The 20,349-nt window shown below is 47.1% G+C and overlaps 2 protein-coding genes across 2 annotated transcripts in view; one reads left to right on the top strand and one right to left on the bottom strand.

Moving 5' to 3' along the window:
- Positions 1 to 2,584: 2,584 nt before the first annotated feature.
- Positions 2,585 to 3,070, bottom strand: CHD9NB (CHD9 neighbor). The gene has a single exon (XM_072827078.1). The coding sequence runs from the start codon at positions 2,930 to 2,932 to the stop codon at positions 2,774 to 2,776; it is 159 nt and encodes a 52-aa protein (XP_072683179.1). The 5' UTR covers positions 2,933 to 3,070; the 3' UTR covers positions 2,585 to 2,773.
- Positions 3,071 to 10,927: 7,857 nt separating this feature from the next.
- The window catches only part of CHD9 (chromodomain helicase DNA binding protein 9), a 221,161-nt gene continuing 211,739 nt past the window's right edge, over positions 10,928 to 20,349 (top strand). The window contains exon 1 of the mRNA XM_072827068.1: positions 10,928 to 11,010. The gene's annotated coding sequence lies outside the window, so the exon portion shown is untranslated. The remainder of the gene's footprint in view (positions 11,011 to 20,349) is intronic.

The raw sequence follows: 20,349 nt of genomic DNA, 5'->3' as shown, positions 1-20,349 counted from the left end.
TCTCTGGACCACCCTGTTCCAGGCTATGCTCCTAGAAAGATGCACATCAACTTTTTATTAGTGCTAAGAAGTTTGACATAGGGTAGCTACCCAGTAACTGCTGAATTAATGAATGAATAAAGAAAGAAATGAATGAATAACAGAGAAAAGTAGAAATTCAACTAAGTATTTGTTTGAATGGGGAAATGTATTGCCTCATATAAATGAAAAATCCAAGAAAGAGCTGAATAGAGTGAGTGAGTGAGTGAGTGAGTGAAGTGGGATGGATGGATGGATGGATGGATGGATAAAGGGAAGGACAAGTGGAAGAATATGTAGATAGGTAAGTTGATTAGTAAACAAAGCCCTCCTCTTCTAGTAGTTTGGGAAATGGGCCAGAGCAATGGCTTTCAAGTGATGGGCGGAGTCTGTGCAGACCTGTTTTTTAAAAGGTTCAAGTTATGTTTAAGTGGACATAATTCTGACCACTTCACCAGGCATTTGAGCCTCAGAGGGAGACAGATAAGTGGTACCAGGTCCCCATGGAATAAATGGAATATCTTCAAAAAGAAACTGGGTACTTTTTCCCATTATCAGATGAACTTCCTGGCAAAATGCAGATGCCTGTCACAGCTGATAGTGGATAAAAGAATCTTATTTTTAAAAGCCCTCGGAGATCTTGAATTTACTCAAATGAGCATTTTTGCACCATCCCTGAAGGAAACAGAACAAACCACCCTACTGTCTGAATGTTTAAGGCCCTGGAGCCTCCTTCCTTCATTTGATTTGATAAGCAGAATCTGAGTCCCGCCTCTCAGTAGCAGGTGAGATGAGCACCACCCAGCCTCAAAGCATCACCAGCAGCTGAGAACATTCTCCAGGAGTCCTGAGGGTGCATTGTAAGCAGCTTCTTCCCAGGCAAACCCTGTTTTGCAGGATGAATTTCCATTAGGAGGGAGAAAAACAGAATTGTCTTTTTAAAAAATTTGAAAGCAGTTACCCGAGTCTGGCCTATCCCCAGTAAGCTGTAGAAAGAGGCCCCAAACTTCCTGATCCCCAGCTGCAAGCCCAGGCCTGTTTCCTGGCACACTGAAAGTTTACCAACCCCTGGGACAGAGCAGGGCCTTGGGCCAGCTGACGAGGCCCCGTCTCTCCTACACTGTCTTTGGAAAATGTCAGGCTCTGCTGAGGCAAAAGGAACCGTTTTCAGGCTGAAGTGCATTTTCAGGCTGAATGTCTTTGCTTCTCTTCCTTCCTTCTCTTTAGCCTGGTTGCCTTGTCATCCCCAAAGAATCTCGTTCAGTTTCTGAGGTTTCTATGGCTAAAAAGAAGGGTCATTTGCAATAGCTCGGGCTCACACTTGTTCCCTCTCTCTCTCTCTCTGTCCCCCTCGATCCCTCCTCACCCTTCCATCCATCTCCTCCTCTCCATCAGTCCCTCAAGGCACCCAAAATGTGCAGTGCACCGACACCTAGAGGACCAGTTGCCTACTTCTTCATAGGTGGGTACACCCAAATGAGGAAAGAGAAGTGGCCCCTGCTAGGTGCAGGCCGTGATGGGACTTGCATCTCCATGTATTCACAGGGTAGACCTCCACTTCCAACAGGACTCGGCAGTGATGAACAGCATAAATTCGGGAGCCACGCTGCGGGGCCTCGGCTCTGGGCTCTGCCCTGTCCTAGATGGCCAAGCTCAGGCAAGCGACTTAACCTCTTGGTGCCTCAGTTGCCTCATCTATAAAATGGGAGCGGCCGTGCCGGTTACCATAAAGCACCCCTGTAAACTCGTCAGCGTGGTGCCTGGCACAAAGAGAAGACTCTAGAGCTTCTTTTCTCACTTCTGTTCCACAGAGTTACACCCACCCCTTCTGGCTGGCCCTCTCTTCTCACATCCGCAGGCCTGTCTTTCACATGTGTCTGTCATCATTTATTTGCAAACATGTCCATTTGATTTCCAATTAAAACGCTTTCGAATTAAAAACAAAACACACGCAGGATTGGTGGTGGGGGAGCGGGTGAGGAAGAAAGGCTGACAGGCATGTTAGTAAACAGCGAAATATTTCTGAGGGCTGGATTCAGATAGCTCAGATGCTATAGAGTCCAAATTGACAGACTTTTGATATGAGGAGACACAGGGGTGTCAGCAGAGGGGCATTTGTCTGGGGGCTTAAAAACCAGGAACATGCGCCCTCGTCCTTCACACCAGTGCTCCAGGCTCCACTTCCAGGATGACCAGGCCTGCTGCCTCCTATTCACTCTCTTCACAGCCCGATCCTGATTGTTCCCATAATTCACAGACAATTCTCCCAGTTAAATATTAAATTATTCATCACCAACCGTGTGGAGCCAGCCAAACAAAAACGACCCTGCTGGGGATGTTGGCTCTTGGGCCAGCTCTTGAAGAGAAAGGAGAGAAAGAGAGCAAACCGACCCCCCACACAGCCCCGTGGACATTTAGGAGAGTTCGGAAGGTGAGGCAGCTGGGGGTCCCCGGACAGTCACAGCTCAGTAGCACATGGCTACAGAACATTCTGGCTTGCCCGTCTGCAGAAGCTGTGGACAAGTCCCACGACACATGAAGACTTCTTTTGTCCTCTCCATAGAGAGCCAGGGAGAATAGGATTCCTCATAGCTCCAAAGAGCAAAGCCTGAGGAGGGAACCTGCTGAAGGCAGAGATTTCTCTCTCCTCCTTGTATTCGGAGCTTCTCAGGACTGGGTTTGTCTCAGGTTTCATAGGCCAAAGACAGTTCCAAGAATGAAGAGAGGGTCCGGACCGACTCGAGAGGAAAACACCTCAGCTCTTGAGTGCAGGGCCCCCATCCTTCGATGAGATGTCCTTGCCATCTGCTGCCTCAGCGCCAGCCTCCAGATTTGGCTCTTCTCCCTCGGGCTGTTCTCCAGGTTTGTGGGATTCCCCCACCACCTTGGTGCTCTTGCTTGTGTGGCATCCCATCTCACTTTGGGAGCAGAGGGCCCAGAGTTCTGGGCTGTTCTGAGGAGGGTCTGTGCTGCAGCTACTCTTACAGTGCCAGATTTAAATAACCCTTCCTCAGAGCACTGTTGAAAGAGAACTGGTTGGGTTTCTATGGTCACAGGGAGACGCCAAGTCTAATCTGCATAATAAAACGCTGACCCTCATCCATGAGGGGGGCAGGGTCCCGAAGGCTGTCCTTCCTGACAACCCAGCAGCTGGTTCAGTGCACCAGGTCCCATTCATCTCACCAGAATTCCCTTCATTTAACCTTTAACTTCTTTACAGATTATAACTCCTCACCTAGTTACCTGTAAACAGTAGCCTGTCTCTCCATACACAAAGTTACTATGCAACTAGCTATGGCCTCATTCCCTGTCCCAGAGTCACATTCAGTTCCAGAACTCACAGACCTCCCACTTGGAGACCATCCCCTACCTTAGAATGCTCACTCCACCCATAGTTGAAGAATAGAGAGTCCTAAGACCGTGGACTCCAGGGGATACCCAAACATGTAATGAAAAGAACTAGCAAGTATAGCGTGCTACTCTGTGCCAAGCAAAGTTTACATTCATTATCTTCTTTAGTCCCTACAACAACTCTCTGAGGCCGATTATGTTATTTAAACATCATTTAGCAGATGGTGCCACTGAGACACAGAGATGGTGAGTAATTTATGGAAGACAGTCACTAACAGCCAGAACGGGATTTGAATCCAGGTCATCTGGGATTCCAGTCCCTCCATCACTATGCTAATTATATCTATTTGAAAGAGCCCATCAGACCATCTTCACACACTGTCCTAGAGGTCATCCGTTTGGTAAGCTTGTCATTGCTCTTTTAATCTAGGACACACAGGTAAAGGTTTTTGGAGTTGTGAGTGAATGATCTCAAATGTAAATGCCTCTTGAGTGAAGCCCACACAGTATAGAAAGGTATGGAACTGAAGTTAGCCACTCCAGCACTCTATAGTACTCTTGGTTTATTTTCTGACCACATATCTTTGCTTTTCCTAAATCTAAAAGGAGCCCGATTAGTGGTACCTTTTGATATGAGGAGACACAGGCCATGATGGGACTGTGGGGCTCAGTTGGTTAAGCATCTGACTCTTGATTTTGGCTCAGATCATGATCTCAGGGTCCCAGGATGGAGCCCCATGTTGGGCTCCCTGCTCAGTGGGTAGTCCACTTGAGAATCCTCTCTCCCTCTCCCTCTGCCCCTTCCACCATGCTGTCTCTCTCAAATAAATAATCAAATCTTGGATACAATAAAACAAAAGGAGCCTGATAATCCTGACCCAGCTCCTAGGAAGCTGGAAAGAGGATCAAGCAGGTCTGTGAAGTGGCTTTTCAGAGAAGTACAAAATTTATTCTTTCCCAGGTATGTGCAGAGCACTCAAAAGTGACATCAGTCCCGGTGCACTTACGGAGGGCGGATGCATGAGAGCCTCAGACACATTACAGAGTCTTCTTGTGGACTCCTTATGATCCAATTTTCCTGTGGGGAAGTATTATTAATTCCACTTTAGAGTTGAAATAATTAAGTCCAGAGTGGTTAGGTCAGTTGCCTTAAGGTCATGCACCTGCTTAGCAGCCAGTTCAGGATGCTGCCTCCAAAGCCTGTGATGACCCCACTCCCTGCTCCCTCCCACCCTTTGCCCCCCAGTGCCTCTGGCTAATACCATTCATCCTCTTGGACCTGGGCATTCAGTGATCTGCTTAAATGTGGTAAAACTGCCCATAAATCACCTTTCTTTGAATGAGCTTCTTGCCAACTGGGCTGGCAGAGAGACAATTAGAAGACATTATGGTGTTGCTGATTTATCTCTCCATGTAAAAGCCAAAGTACAAAAGTACTTTGGGGGTGTCAGGATGGAAGATGGAGCTTCCATTTGCCTTCCAAGTAAGAGGCCCTAATTAAGGCAAATCCTCATTTAGATACTGGGATCCTAGAGCAACAATCCTCTTGTGAAGCCTCCAAATTAATCATGCTTAACCCAGCTCAGCACAAAAGACAGGCTCCAAGAGCGCCCAGGAGCCAGGTATAACCCTCAGGTTGCACTTGGGTTTGTCTAGAGCTGTGGTCAGCAGGACCACATGAGGGCTTTTTGCTAAATAACTTAGTGAGAAGCCTTGCCCTGCCTGTGACCTCCTACACCCTGGACAGGTTACATAATTTGTGGAGGCTCAGTGCAAAGTTAAAATGTGGATCCCTTGTTCAAAAATTATTAAGGTGTACCTGGGTGGCTCAGTCAGTTGAGCATCTGCCTCCAGCTCAGATCATGATCCCAGGGTCCCAGGTGTTGGGTTCTTTGCCCAGCGGGGAAACTGCTTCTCCCTCTGTCCCTCCTCCTCCCCGCTACTTGTACTCTCTCCCCGCTCCTCTCTCTCTTAAATAAATAAATAAATAAAATATTTTTTAAAAAAGTGTTAAACATTTCAAGATGATGACAGCAGAAATTTAAATGATGCACGGGGCTCCTGAGGCCAGCCCTGCACATACTTACCCTCTTCCTCAACATTCTCAGAAATGGGTTCACCTCTAATGAGGACTGTAATGTGCCAATCACTAACTGGTTCTGCCTAGGGGAGGAGGGATCACCCTAGGGATAGAACGAGGCTAAAAGAAAGATAAGAACAGAGAAATGGGGTATGGATGACTCCAAAGATGGATGAGACCTCAGTAGGGTACTTCCAAAATATTTCCAGCTTCAAATTGCTTCCTTAGCTTTTACAACCTACAAAACATAGCACATAAAAAAAAAAATCAACACCAATAAAAACTCCCAACAGTACCATATGTTGACAAGGTTGCAGAGTGACTGGAACTCTCATATGAGGCTGGAAGAATGCAAAATGGTACAGCCACTCGAGAAATCAGCTTGGCAGTTTCTTGCAAAATTAAACATACACTTAGCATAGACTATTTCGTTGTATTAATCTGCTCAAGCTGCCACAACAGAAGACCACAAACTGGGTGGTTTAAACAATAGACATCTTCTCACAGCTGCAGAGGCTCAGTCCATGATCAAGGTGTTGGCAAATGTGGCTTCTGGTGTGAGGAGTCTTCCCGGCTTTCAGATGGCCACCCTCCTGATGTATCCTCATGTGTATGGCCTCTCCTCTGTGTTCACAAAGAAAGCCCTGGAGTCCCTTTCTCTTTTTATAAGAACACTAGTTCATCAAGATTTGGGCTCCACCCTTAGGACCTCATTTCACCCTAATGACTTCCATAAAAGCACTATCTCCAAGGCAGTTGCATTGAGGGTTGGGGCTTCACTATATGAATGGAGGGGTATGGGATACGCATTCAGTCCATAACAGTATCTAAGGGAAATGAAGACCTGTGTTCACACAATATCTTATACCTGGATAGTGAGACCAGTTCTATTAGTAATCAAAAACTAGAAACAACCCAATGATAATGTGAATGGATAAATAAACTGGTACATTCGTACACTGGAGTACTACTCAATAATAAACAGGAATGAACTATTGCTGCATGTAAGAGTTCCAGTAAACGGCAAAGATATTATGTTGAGTGAGAGAAGCAAGTCTCAAAAGGTTCCCTACTGTTTGATTCCTTTATACCGCATTTTGAAAAAGACAAAGATGTAGGGATGGTTTGGGGGAGTTTTGAGGGTGGTAAAACTATTCTGTATTCTTTTTTTCCTTTCTTTTATTATTGTTATTTTTAAGTAGGCTCCATACCCAGCATGGAGCCCAACGTGAGGTTTGAACTCATGACCCTGAGATCAAGACCTGAGCTGAGATCCAGAGTTGGATGCCCAACTGACTGAACTACCCCAGGTTCCCTGGAGCCGTTCTGTATTCTAGTTGTGGTGGGAGTTACACAAATCTGTACATGGATTAAAATTCATACATTCATACGGCAAAATTTTAAGGAGTCAAATTTACCGAACGCTAAGTGAGGAAGATTTCAAAAAAAAAATTTAAAGATCATTCAAACAAAAAAATAAATAAAAACACTCTGCCAGGAATCTTGGGGCTTATTTGCCATCTGGCCCTAGTTCTCAAGATCATTTAAATCCTTTTCTCCTGCTTCTCACTCAACTCACTCACTCAAGCAAACAAACAAATACACCTGCCCCTAATTTATCTCAACAGCTGTTTATTGAGCTCTATGTTACAAAGTTCCATTTTGGGTGTTGCACAGTTTGTAGAACCAGAGGCAGAGAGAGCTGAATACAGAGTGTCACCTTACAGCTGTGACTATAGATCAGGAGAGTGGCCAGCCTAAGGCACCCCACAGAAAGAGAGCTGCAGGGTGCACCCCCAAGCACCCCCAAGCCACTCTTTGTCCTCCCTCTGGTCTCTGTCAGGGCTCTCACTGACCAAGCTCGCCTTGAAGCCAGTGGGCATAGAAGCCTTCTTGTAGTCTTGTAGAACTAGGTCACCCTCCCAGAACTAACAACAAGGTGGAGAACAATGGAGACTGGATGTGGAAAGGCAAACATACAACCCAGCACAACCCATGTGGATCCTGCTCTATAGGGCATTGAATCTGTCAGGGGAGGCAATATCTTCACAGGGAATTAAACTATGCAAGGAAAAGGCTACACTGGAAAGAGGGAGTAAGGGAGGGCTTCTTTGAGCTAGACCTAGAAGGATAAACAGAATATTAGCTGGTAGAGGAGGGAAAGGACATCGTGGACAAAAGGAAGAAATGCAAATCCCTCCCCAGGAGTTCAGTTTAATTCACATTTACCTATGGAAAGGCAGCCAACTGTTAGAAGCCCGGGTTTCAGCCTGAAAGGAACCTGGGATTGAATGCTAACTCTACTAACGTGCTCCTGCTGTGCGGACTTCAGCTAGTTGTTTAACATCTCTGACTCTTAGTTTCCTGGACTTTGGGAAATCAATGAGACAGTATATATATTTTCTGCCATTGTACCTCATAACACCTGGCAGGGTTTGCAGGTACAATTCATGACCAGAAAGTAACCAGGCTTACTCCTGCCAATCATAGACACATTGTGACCCCCAAAGTCAAACTGTCTTTCAGTCCACATGACCAGCCTGCCAAGACCACATGTCCCTGGTCTCTTTAGTATTCCTGCCTCTTTCCTCTCTACCCTTCCTGTGCCAGGGTCTTGGTGCCACCCTGTCCATGCCCCTGCTGCCCCCATGTGTGGGTCCTTTCCTTTTGGATTCTCACCCTCTTTAAATTTTTATTTATTCGTGAGAGACACAGAGGCAGATGCATAGGCAGAGGGAGAAGCAGGCTCCTTGCATGGAGTCTGATGTAGGACTCGATCCCAGGACTCCGGAATCATGCACTGAGCCAAAGGCAGAAGCTCAACCACTGAGCCACCCAGGTGCCCAGATTCTCACCCTCTTTAAAGGAACATCACTCTGGAAGATAAATATGCCCTTTCCTACTGAAAATGGGTTGTATCTCATAACATAACTATGAAATTGTTAAGAAAAATAAAATAAAACAAAATTCTATCTGAAGGAAAACATGGACAGAACAAAAGAACAAGAGGGATAAAAACAAGAATGTGTTGTCTATTCTGCCCCATATCTAAAACATAGTGTCTGGTACATAGTAGGTGCTCCACAAATGGTGGTGAGGTGCTCACAGGCACATATTCTGCAGTTGGGCAATCCAAACTGAAGTCCTGACCACACCATTGGCTTACTCTTCCCCCAAGGGCAAATTACATCATGAGTCTCAGTTTCTTCATCTATAAAATGGGAAACGTAGTAGTGCCTACTTCACAGGATTATTGTGAAGTTTCAAATCAATAGTTGATCGGAAATTCTTAGCACCTAAGCCATTGTCAACAATAATACTTGTGATTATTATACACATGACTTCTACCTATCCAAACACTGTGCTGTCCCTCACGGAGACCCCCCCCCCCCACCATGAAGAGCCCACCAAGAAAACGGACCTGTTGATAATTGCAGTTTCTGAAACACAGTGCCGAGTGGAATGAGTAAAACGGCAGGAGAACTCAGAGGGAAAGTCCTTAGGAAAACCTTTAACCCCATCAGGTGATGCCTGACGTCAGAATTCTAGGACTTTGCCCAGGCATGCTCTGGGGCACAGTGGGGTGAGGGGGAGGGAGCTCTTGCAAGGACTGGGGCAAGAATGATCTGGAAATGACTCAGAGACACTTTAAAGTGAGAGAATGGGAAATGTCCTTGTCAGCACTTCTCTGACCGATTCACCTTCACCAGAGAACACCAGCCGGCCGTGTATAAGCTGGGGACCAGGCCATATCAGTCACACACACACACACACACACACACACACACACACACACACACCAAACACATACACTGCCCCTTGCCCTTCCAGGCAGTGCCCACGGGTGATACGTCCCCCTCCTCTTCCTCTGCCTTCGATGGTCACTGGGGCCAGAGCCTACCAGTACCAAGAGGCCAAATATGAGGCCGGCACTCACACAGGTTGGGGGTTGGCATAGACCTCACTTTCACAAAGTGTCTCTCATCTTTCCACTGGTGATATTATCCCCAGATGTCATCGCACAGATAAATGGCCAGGATAAGAAGGCATTTCACATACCGCCTTGCAAAACCTGTGTCCATCACCAGGCCACTCGGCCTTCAGTACCCTACACATTCATTTTTTTGCATTGTAAATCCTGTACTGATCCTGTGAGGAGCTCAATTCCATCGCACCGCATTTTTGTGGATGCTAAAAGTGTTAATTTGTTACATTAAATCTGAATTCAGTGAGGGCAGAGATATTGGGGGTGTTTTGCCCTTTGTCATATCCCTTGTTTTTAGGAAAGTGTCTGGGGCATAGTAGGTGCTCAGTTAACATTTGCAGAGGGAAGAAAGAAGTGAAATGTAAACCCTTTAAATAGTCCACCATCTTTGTAACCCTGTTTTGGCATGTCTTCATAAAAAAATAATAAATACCAAGGACACTTGGGTGGCTCAGCATCTGCCTTCAGCTCAGGACATGATCCCAGGGTCCTGGGATAGAGGTCCACATCCGGCTCCCTGTGGGGAGTCTGCTTCTCCCTCTAACTATGTGTCTGCCTCTCTCTCTGTGTCTCTCATGAATAAATAGAGAAAATCTTTAAAATTAATAATAATAATAATAATAATAATAATAATAAATACCAGAAGCCTCAGGAAAGGGAGGTGGCTTAGGGTCCCCATTGCTCTCAAAAAGCCTGATAGTGGGACTCCTCTGGACATTGCTTAATTATCAGCTAACAGGTCCCCAGCCTAGGGCAGATCTACTCTCCCTTCCCAGCTCCCCAGTGACTAAGGGGTGGCTACGGGCATTGAGTGTCAGGGAGTCAGGAGAGGTACCAAGAAAGCCCCAACCCCCCCCCCCCCAAAAAAAAAGTCATTGCAGCCGGCAGAGAAAGATGACCCGGTTTGCCAAGTCCCAAGGGACCTGTGTCTCCCAACTCTGCACAGGCTCTGCCGCAGACTGGGAGTCTAATCACCGTCAGCCCGAGAGCCTGGAGGGCACCAGGCAGGAGGGCAAGGGGGTGGGGGCTGGGGCAGGGAGAAGAGGAAAGAGTCGGTGGGAGGGGAAGGGCCGGTCCCCGGCGTGTCCGGGGCTCCCACATTATTTCAAAAGGAGGCTGTGCCAACCTGGGCTGTACTGGAAGCTGGGGCCGCAAAGGAGGATCCCGAGCGCAGCCGGGGACATCCCAGGACGGCTCCCCCGCGCGGAGCCCGGGCCTGGCGGGCCCTCGCGGCCCCGAGAGGAAGTTCAGCGGGTCGGGGTCCCCGCGCCCCCGGGGCAGGGAGGGGGCGGGGCGGCGGGGCCGGGGCGGGGCGCGCGACGCGGGGGCAGCCGCCCACGTGGGCAGGTGGTCCGCGCTCCCGCCCCGCCCCGCCCCCGCCCGCGGCCCCGCCCACCGCCCGCGCTCCCGCCCCGCCCCCGCCCGCGGCCCCGCACCGCCTCCGCGCGCCGCTGGGTGGCGCCTGCGCTCCAGCGGCGCCTCTCGGGCGCGGAGGGGGGGGCCCGCAGCGGGGCCGGCGGCGGGCGGGCCTGAGCCCCAGGATTCCGGGGACTGGAGCGCAGCGCCGGCGGCCAAGGTAGGACCCCCGAGCCTCGGGCGTTTCCCCCGGGCCCCCGCGGCCGGGGCGGGCAGCGCGGCGGGGAGGACCCGACACGTCGGAGCGGCCGCACGTGCCTTGCCTGAAGGGACCCGGCGGGAGCGCAGCTCGCCGGCCCGCGGGTCGCCCCAGCCCGAGCCTCTGCAAAGCCCGCCCGAGGCCCCGCTCGGCGAGTCCTCAAAGGAGAGAGTTCCCGGTGCCCGGAGCCACGGTAGCTTTGCAGCTGAGCGCGGATCCGATCCAGAGCACCGTCCTCAAACTTGGCTGCACGTTGGGATCTCTTGGGGAGCATGAAAGAACGCTGGTGCCCCCCGTCCCACCGCCACCCTCCCCACCCCGGGGACGAGTGTAAGCGGTCTGGGTTGCAGCCTGAGCATCTGGTCCTTTACAAGCTTCCCAGGAGATTGCAACTAGCAGCTAAGTTTGAGGTCCCTTGATGTAAGGTTGGAGAAAACCCCGAGGACGTGTGTCACAGCGCCGCCGAATGCGGATTCTTCTCCCCCCCCCCACCTCCCCCTCCTCCTCCTCCTCTTCCTCCTCCTCCCTCCTGCTTTTGAAGCAGGAAGTATCTCCGCCTTTAAGCTGTCAAACCCAAGATAACAAACCAACACCTCCCCTCCAATAGGGCTGGTTCTGAAAGGGTTAAACTCAGCAGCGGGCAGGGGATGGAAAAAAGAGGCTGATGTGGAATGTGAGAGAAGACTCTTGAGCTGCCCTCCTCACTTTGCTAAATGCAGCTGAGGAGGCAGAGTAAGCTCCCCTATAACTAGTAAAAATGATCCCGTGTATTCTCATCAAACAGCAGAGTGGTTACCAGCATGGGCTTGGAGTCCCCAGAGCCCCCTCAAGAGCTCACGATATCACTTCTGGTCTCAGTTTCCCCATCTGCAAAATGGGCACGATGGTATAAACCTCCTAGAGTTATTGTGGGAATTATTAACAATTAAGGTCATGTTTCCTGCAGGTACACCTGCACCAGGTGCTGTGCTCAATGCTTTCTGTGCATTGTCACATTTGACTCCTCATTATGGCCCACAGGATAGTACCATAATGACCCCATCTGATGTTTGAAAAACTGGGCCTCAGAAAGGCCAAGGGGCTTGCTCAGGGCTATATGATTAAGAAGAGGCCGATCCCAGGCAATCTGACTCTAGGACCCATGTGCAAAAGCAATCTGCTGTTTCCCTCATGTTGAGAATGGAGAGAAAACACTTAGCACAAGGCAGGTCATGGCGCATTTTCCATAAACAATGGCTGTCATTACTGCCAACAAGGCACTTTCACTGAATTGACTCATTTGTTCATTCATGGCATATTCATTATTAAGAGCCTACTGTGTGCCACACAGTTTCCCAGATGTAGACATAAAATGGTGAGTAAGACAGAGGTTAGCCAGCTCTTGGTGAATTCACACTCTGGTGAATGAGAGAAATGAGAACAAATACAGCGGATCCTCATTTTTGGCGGATTCTGCAGTCCTGACTTCTACTCTGTACAATTTATTTGTGACCCTAAAATCAATATAGACAGCGCTTTCGTGGTCATGCATGGACATGGGCAGAGTGCCCAAAAATTGGAGCTGACAAACATGCACATTCCCAGCTGAGGTCAACACAAGGCAACACTCTGCTTTCTGGTGTTAGCTCTCATATTGTAAATGGGTGTCCTTTTTGTGATCTATTTCGTGCGATGTTTTCTGCATTTTTGTGCTTTTTTTTTTTTTTTTGATGATTTTCAACTTCTCTGTTGAAAATCGCCCCGAAGCATCGTGCTCAAGTGCTGACTAGTGCTCCCAAGCATAAGAAGGTTGTGATGTGCCTTACAGAGAAAATATGTATAAGATAAGCTTTGTTCAGGCATGAATTGTAATGGTTTTGGCTGTGAGTTCAATAGGAATGAATCAACAATATATATTAAATTAGGTGTCTTTAAACAGAAACACACATAAAACAAGGTTAGGTATTGATCTGTTGATGAAAATGTGACGAGTCTCCCAGAAACCTAACTTTAGGTTTTTTTCCCTAGGTGCAATGGTTTGGTATTTGCTAATTCCATATTCACGGCAACTTCTTGGAATATAGCTGCTGCAAAAAATGAGAATCAACTGTAATTAGACATTACCACATGTACAATGAAAGAATCAAGGTGGAGAGGCATACAGAAGGGGCCTGCCTTAGATTGGGTGTCAGAAAGGTTAGAAGCAGAACAGGCACCCAGTGTGATAAGGAAAGAGTGTTTCAAGCAGAGAAAGTAATATATGCAAAGGCCAGGAGGTCGCCAAGAGTTTGGCAAGATCAGGAAACTCAAGGAGAGCCAGTGTGCAGGGAACGTGGTGGGCAAAGAGAGCAGAAGTGCAATAATAACAATAATAACAGAGTCTGGGGCCAGGTGGTAGTGTGTTTTGTGGGCAGCTCTCATTTCATCCGATTAGCACAGTAATCCTGGCAGGCTTGGAGAGGATGGTTTCCACCTCCTGCGGAAGATGAAATTGATGCCTTATGTAGTTAAACATACTGTGCAAAAGTACGCCACTGATAAGCAGTACCGACCTCTAGTACCTCCCTCTTAATCTGATGCTGAACAGACGTTTGAGTATTGATCAGAAATCTTAGGTCACTAATCCTGAGCTAGAGATTTGGTTTGGTCTGGGGAGGAATCAGTAACTACATGGCTACAGAAGCCATCAAGCATGGATGAAACAACTTGGGACAGTGTGCAGAATGTGGAGAAGAAAAGTCCTCATGCGTATTAAAAATAAAAATATTCCTGGTATAAAACCATTAATGCCTCAGTGAAAGACTCCCAGTTGCTTGTAGGGGCAGGGGGAGTAGTGAGGGAGGGCCCAAAGATGTAGAAAAAGGAAATGTGAAGGTCTGATCCAAACTATCCCTGAGGGACACCTGGGTGGCTCCGTGGTTGAGCATCTGCCTTTGGCTCAGATCGTGATCCCGGGGTCCTGGGATCGAGTCCCGCATTGGGTTCCCTGCATGGAGCCTGCTTCTCCCTCTGCCTGTGTCTGTGCCTCTCTGTGTCTCTCATGAATAAATAAATAAAATCTTAAAAAAAAAAAAAACCTACCCCTGAAATACTAGGTCTGGCACTGGGTCTCCCCATCCATGGGACAGCAAGGTCTCAATCTGCCTCTTGTCCCTGCAGGACAATGATCTTAAGTAGGGGTCAGCAAACTTTTTTCTGTAAAGGGCCATATAGGAAATATTTTGAGCTTTGTGGATCATACAGTTTCAGTTGGCATCTACTCACCTCTGTGGTTGTAGAGTAAAAGCAGCTTTAGAAGATATGGAAATGAGTTGTGTTCCAATAAAACTTTATTTACGGACACTGAAATTTGGATTTCGTATGATTTTAATGGGTCACAAAATCTTCTTTTGATTTTTTAAAACTATTTATAAATGTGGGGTGCCTGAGTGTCTCAGTCCATTAGGAGTCAGCCTTCGGCTCAGGTCATGATCCTGGGTCCTGGGATAGAGCCCCACGTCGGGTTCTTTGCTCAGCAGGGAGCTTACTTCTCCCTTGCCATCTGACTGCCTTTCTGCCTGCTTGTGTGCTCTCTCTCTCTCTCTCTCTTCTCTCATTCTCTGTCAAAAAAATAAATAAAATCTTTAAAAATAATTTAATTTAATTTAATTTAATTTAATTTAATTTAAAATTGTTTTGTAGGGATGCCTGGGTGGCTCCACGGTTGAGCATCTGCCTTTGGCTCAGGGTGTGATCCCGGAGTGCCGGGATCGAGTCCCACATCGGGCTCCCTACAGGGAGCCTGCTTCTCCCTCTGCCTATGTCCCTGCCTCTGTCTCTCTGTGTCTCTCATGAATAAATAAATAAAATCTTCAAAAAAAACTGCTTTAAGAACAAGTTTTTGTAAATGTATAAGCCATTCTTCGCTCGGGCAGTGGGTCAGTGGGCTATAGTTTGCCAACTCTTTATCTAGAATCATGGGACCTCAGTGACATAAGAATACTAAATGTCCATCTAGTTAAATCTTTACCTGACCAATGAATCCCCATCAACTATTCTCTGCTATTTCTTGAGTTCCCATCAATAACATGGAACTTACTCACTGGGCACCTCATTCCATTGCTAGAAGTTTGAACTATGTCATAGTTGGGGTTTCCCCAAAAACAGATCATGAGACAATGTGGGTGCCAGGACATTATTGGGGAAGTGATCCCAGAAAGTGCAGTGAGAGTGAGGTGGACCTGGGGAAGGGAAGGAAAACCAAAGAAGGATGTGTTGATAAGTGAGTTAGCACCCCGAGCAACGGATCAGTCTCACTGGGGAATACTTGGAGAGATTGTGTGTCTCATAAAGAGGCAAGGAAGCTGGGGTGTTTCCCTCCCTCCTCAAGGCCTCCCCACTTCCGCGCACTCTATCTGTGCGCAGAAAATACATTCAGGTGGGAAGAAGAGGTGGCAGGTCCAACTGTCCACAGGTGGCCTCCAGGGAGTGGTCACCGGCATGGGTGGGCTACAAAGTGTTTCTGCTTTGGGTTTTTTTTAAGTGTGCATTGCCTATCACTGGGGACGTAGTGAGATGATTTAGTGTGGAATGGAGTCATGGAGCTAAAGAACCTGAAGTCTCAGACTAGGATAGGTATTCCCTTTGTAAACTGCCTCTCTGATCCTGCCCTGCTGCTGGGGCTCCCCAGTCCAGGAGCTGCTGGCCACACCGGCCTTGTACTTTGTTGAACTTGCCAGCCTCTCTTCTGACTACAGTCAACAGAAGAAGTCTTAGTTAGTGAAGGAGTAGACTGGCCCGTCTCGGTTTTTCATGGAAAAGACAGCAGCCGTCAAATTCAGGACATTGAACAGGCAAGCATGGTCAGCGTAAATTTAGAATGTTGGTTTGTGTATTTCTGCAGTTTCCACCTATACATGGCAAGTGTTTCTGGCTCTGCATTTACAGTAGCAATATGAAGTTTTCTTTAAAATACATTTAAGGAGTGCCTGGGTGGCTCAGTCAGTGAGGCATATGCCTCCTGCTCAGGTCATGATCCCAGAGTCCTAGGATTAAGCCCCACATCCTTGGGGCAGACACCCTGCTTCTCCCTCGCCCTCTGCCCCTCCCCCACTCATGCTCAAGCTCACGCTCTCTATCTCTCTCTCAAATAAATAAATAAAATCTGTGGGACGCCTGGGTGGCTCAGCGGTTGAATGTCTGCCTTTCACTCAGGGTGTGATCTCAGGGTCCTGGGATCAAGTCTCACATCGGGCTCCCTGGAGGGAGCCTGCTTCTCCCTCTGCCTGTGTCTCTGCCTCTCTCTGTGTGTCTCTCATGAATAAATAAATAAATCTTTAAAAAAAAAAGTAAAATCTGTAAAAAATAAAGTAAAATACACTTACATAATGTATCTACTTAAAGAAAAATATGAAAAATAGCATAGGTAGTATGAGAATATGATAAAAATGATAGTGGCACTTATTGAGCACTTACTATGTGCTGGATGTTATTCTAAGCCCCTATATGCATAATTTAATTACTCCTCACCACAGTTGCAAGAGTTAAGCATAGGTACTATTATTAGCTGAGAAAACAGGCATAGGGGAGTGAAGAAACTTGCCCAAAGTTATATAGCCGGTAAGTGACAACTGGAAAGTAAATCCAGGTTGTCCTGCTCCACAGTTTATGTTCTTTTTCTTTTTCTTTAAAGATTTTATTTATTTATTTGAGAGAGAGAGAGAGAGAGAGCAGGAGCAGGGGGAATGGCAGAGAAAGAGGGAGAAGCAGACTTCCCACTGAGCAGCGAGGAGCTGGACTGGATCCCAGGACCCTGAGATCATGACCTGAGCTGAAGGCAGACGCTTCACCGACTAAGCCACCCAGGTGCCCTACAGTTTGTGTTCTTAATTTCAGGATGACACTGCTTCTCACAAATTTGACAAAAGAAAAAAAAATGAAGCTATTATTTAACTTACTGATGGTAGAGGAAGCCTACTGTAAGAGGTTCCTCTTTCTCATCCAGCTGAAATCTGTCTCCCTAAATCTGCTGCCCTTTGGTTGTCATACTTTCTTCTGGAGCCTCAGAGAACAAATCTGTCCTGTTTCTGTTCCTACAGTCCCTTCAGATATTTGATGACAGGGAACCTGCTGGCCCTCCCGGATCTTCCCAGTTCTAGATTAAACATTGCCAGTTCCTTCTGCTTATATGCTATCCTGTGTTCTTGGCATCTTCACCCAAGCACAGGGCCTCTTTCTTCCTTATTCTTTTGTATCACACAGAAGCTTTTATAGCCAATTCTGGGCTCAAAGTGGATGGCTGTAGTTGGGGTGATTGAGGAGGCAGAGAGCAGCTAACCAGTGATGCCCAGAGGGAGACTGTCACTCAGAGAGAGTCCCCTCACCCCCAAGCTAGCATCACAAGGGACTGGATGCTGGTCATGCTCATTCTTTGCAGGCTAGAGATGGAGCTTCCCTGGTGCATATGGAGCTAATCAGGCTGAAAGGACAGACTAGCCAAATTTACAGGAGCCTGGTAAGGAAGCCAGACCACAAATATATTAAATCACAATGGGACAAGCACTTCGAGGCAGCCTGAAAACTTGATGTCAGCCTGGGGAAGCCCACGTGGGAAGCCATGTTCCAGGTAGAAGTTTGGTATTCATGGGACCAGACAAGGTGTGCAAGGTGAATGATTTTAATAGCCAGGACAGCCTAAGATCCTTGTATCCTCTGAGGGATACAAGAGTCCACAGTGGCAGTTCTGCTGACCTAGGTCCACATCCCTGTTCTCATGGTAGACACGACTCAAATCAGTGACCAAACCTTTGCCTCCCTGGACCAACCTTAAGATCCTTATCAAGAGGGTATTCCAGGATAAGATCCTCATCAAGAGGGCATCCCTGGCCAGCCTCTGAGCTGTCCGTAATGCTCAAGAGTTTCCAGAAATCCCACTGCTCTGGACAATGGGAAATAAGACTCTCAGAGACTTCTCTTTCGTACAATTTTTGCTGAGCTCCTCACACTTCACCATCTCTGTCTAGCCAATATTCCTGCATCTTATGTTAATACAATTGACCTTTTTTTTTTTTTTTTAAACTCCTTCTTATTGTCAGGTCTTGATTTGATTTCCAGGCCCTGCTCTTCCTGCTTTGTCCAGAGAGGCACATCCTGTCCTGTCTTAAGAACTTCTGCAGATCAGTAATTACAGTTATTGTATGTGTGGATTCTGCTGATATACTCTCCCCAGATTTGGGGGTGACTTGCTGTGTACCTTCCAGTAATAACTTCTTGCAACTGAGAAAAAGCGGTTTTCTGGGATGCTGAGCTCCATTACAGAATTGACAGGATCCCAGTTACTACTGTTATCACTCGTCCGTGCCTGGGGTCTGGGGTGAGAAGGGTCCTGGAAAGGAAGCATAGGGCAGTCAATGATCAAAAGATCATTGAGTTTGCTGTTATGAGCATTGATTATACTTCTCTGAGTGTTGAGAGACTATTATTTTGAAGCAAATCAACTTTTTGCCAGCTTTTAAAAATGTACGTTTTTCTCAAAATACATATGGAGAATCTGTGGCACCTGGGGACATCTTCCAGAGGGAAAGTGGGCCCTGCCCTCAGGGGCTGCCAGGCTGCTCAGTCTGAGAGGGGAGACCCAGTTCTCATACTAGGAAGGCTGCCAGTCTGATGAGAGAGGTGCCATTCCCTAGCCTCAGGGAGTCCAATGGAAGAGAGGCTTACCATATCCTTGGTGTGAACTATTTCCCCACCCCTGAAGACATCACTGGTATCTGAGGCTTGTCTTCAGTCCATTAACAGGCAGGGAGGGAGTGGGCCTGCTTCATTTACCACTCAGATACACTTGTGCAGAGGCATAGCAGAGGGGCTTCTGAGGGTTAACTTGGGGATTTATTTTTAATAGACCTTTTTTTTTTTTTTTTTTTTTTTTTTAGGCCAGTAGAGATTTACAGAGAAATCAATGATAGTATAGAGAGTTCCCATATACCCCACACCCAGATTCCCCTATTATTTTTTTTAAAGATTCTATTTATTTATTTATTTGAGAGAGAGGAGAGAGAGAGAGAGAGAGAGAGAGAGAGAAAGAGAAATCATACGGGGAGGGGCAAAGGGAGAGGGAGAAGCAGGCTCCCCTGCTGAGCAGGGAGCCTGACTGAGGTGGGGCATGATCCCAGGACCTGAGATCAGGATCTGAGTCAAAGGCTGATGTTTAATCCACTGAACCACCCAGGGACCTCCAGCTCCCCTTATTGTTAAGATTAACAAATGTACAGTGGTACATTTGTTACAATCAATGAACCAATATTAATACATTCTTAGTAACTAAAGTAACTTAGTAACTCCATAGTTTATTGAGATTATTCTTAGTGTTTACCTAATGTCCTTTCTCAATTCTAAGACATCCGCTAGTATCTGGTATTACATTTCTTTGTCACATCATCTTAGGTTCCTACTGGCTACAACATTGTCTCAGATTTTCCTTGTTTTTGATGACTTTCACAGGTTTGAGGGGTACTGGTCAGGTATATAGTAGAATATCCCTCTCATGAAATCTGTCTGATATTTTTCTCAGGATTAGAATGGGGGTATGGGTTTTGGAGAGGAAGGCCCCACAGTGGTAAAATGCCATTTTTGTCATGTCCAGGCAAGCACCCCTCACGTCAGTACCACCTACCACTGTTGATCCTGAGCTCAATCACCTGACTGAGGTGGCATTTGTCAGGTGTCTCCACTGCCAAGTTTCTCTCTTTCCCCCCTCTCCATACGGTTCCATACTGTTCTCTGCAGTCATAACGTGCAGCTCATCCTTGAGGGACTGGGGGGTTCTCTTCTCCCTTCTTCAGAGCAGTGTATCTACATCATTTATTTGGAATTCTTATGCACAGGCGATTTGGCTCTTCTCTCCCATTTATTCATTTCTCATTTTATTTATAAAAGTGTGGACTCAGGGGTTTTATTTTATTTTTTATTTTATTTTTATTTTTTCAAGATTTTATTATTTTATTTGAGAGAGAGAGAGAATGAGAGAGAGAGACTGAGAACAAGCAAGGCAAGCAGCAGAGGGAGAAGGAGAATCGGGCTCCCCACTGAGCAGAGAGCCCAACACAGGGCTTGATCCCAGGACCCTGAGATCATGATCTGAGCCAAAGGCAGATGCTTAACCAGCTGAGCCACCTGGGTGCCTGGGTTTTATTTTATACTCTTCATAATAATTATACTTTGTAATCCAATACTTCCTAGTCTTGTTGCTCAGATTCTTCTGTCTTTGGCCACTGAGAATGGAATTTGTGTTTTTAAACTAGCTCCTGTGGCATTCTTTCTGCGTATTAGAGTTTGAGACCCACG

This window comes from Canis lupus, chromosome 5 (assembly GCF_048164855.1).
Source record: "Canis lupus baileyi chromosome 5, mCanLup2.hap1, whole genome shotgun sequence".
NCBI lineage: Eukaryota > Metazoa > Chordata > Mammalia > Carnivora > Canidae > Canis > Canis lupus.
Note: the sequence above shows the minus strand (reverse complement) of the source record. Positions and strands in the feature narration are given on the sequence as shown.

Bases quoted from the DNA above. Each gene is read 5' to 3' on its own strand.
- CHD9NB (XM_072827078.1), bottom strand. From the start codon at position 2,932: ATGGGATGCCACACAAGCAAGAGCACCAAGGTGGTGGGGGAATCCCAC.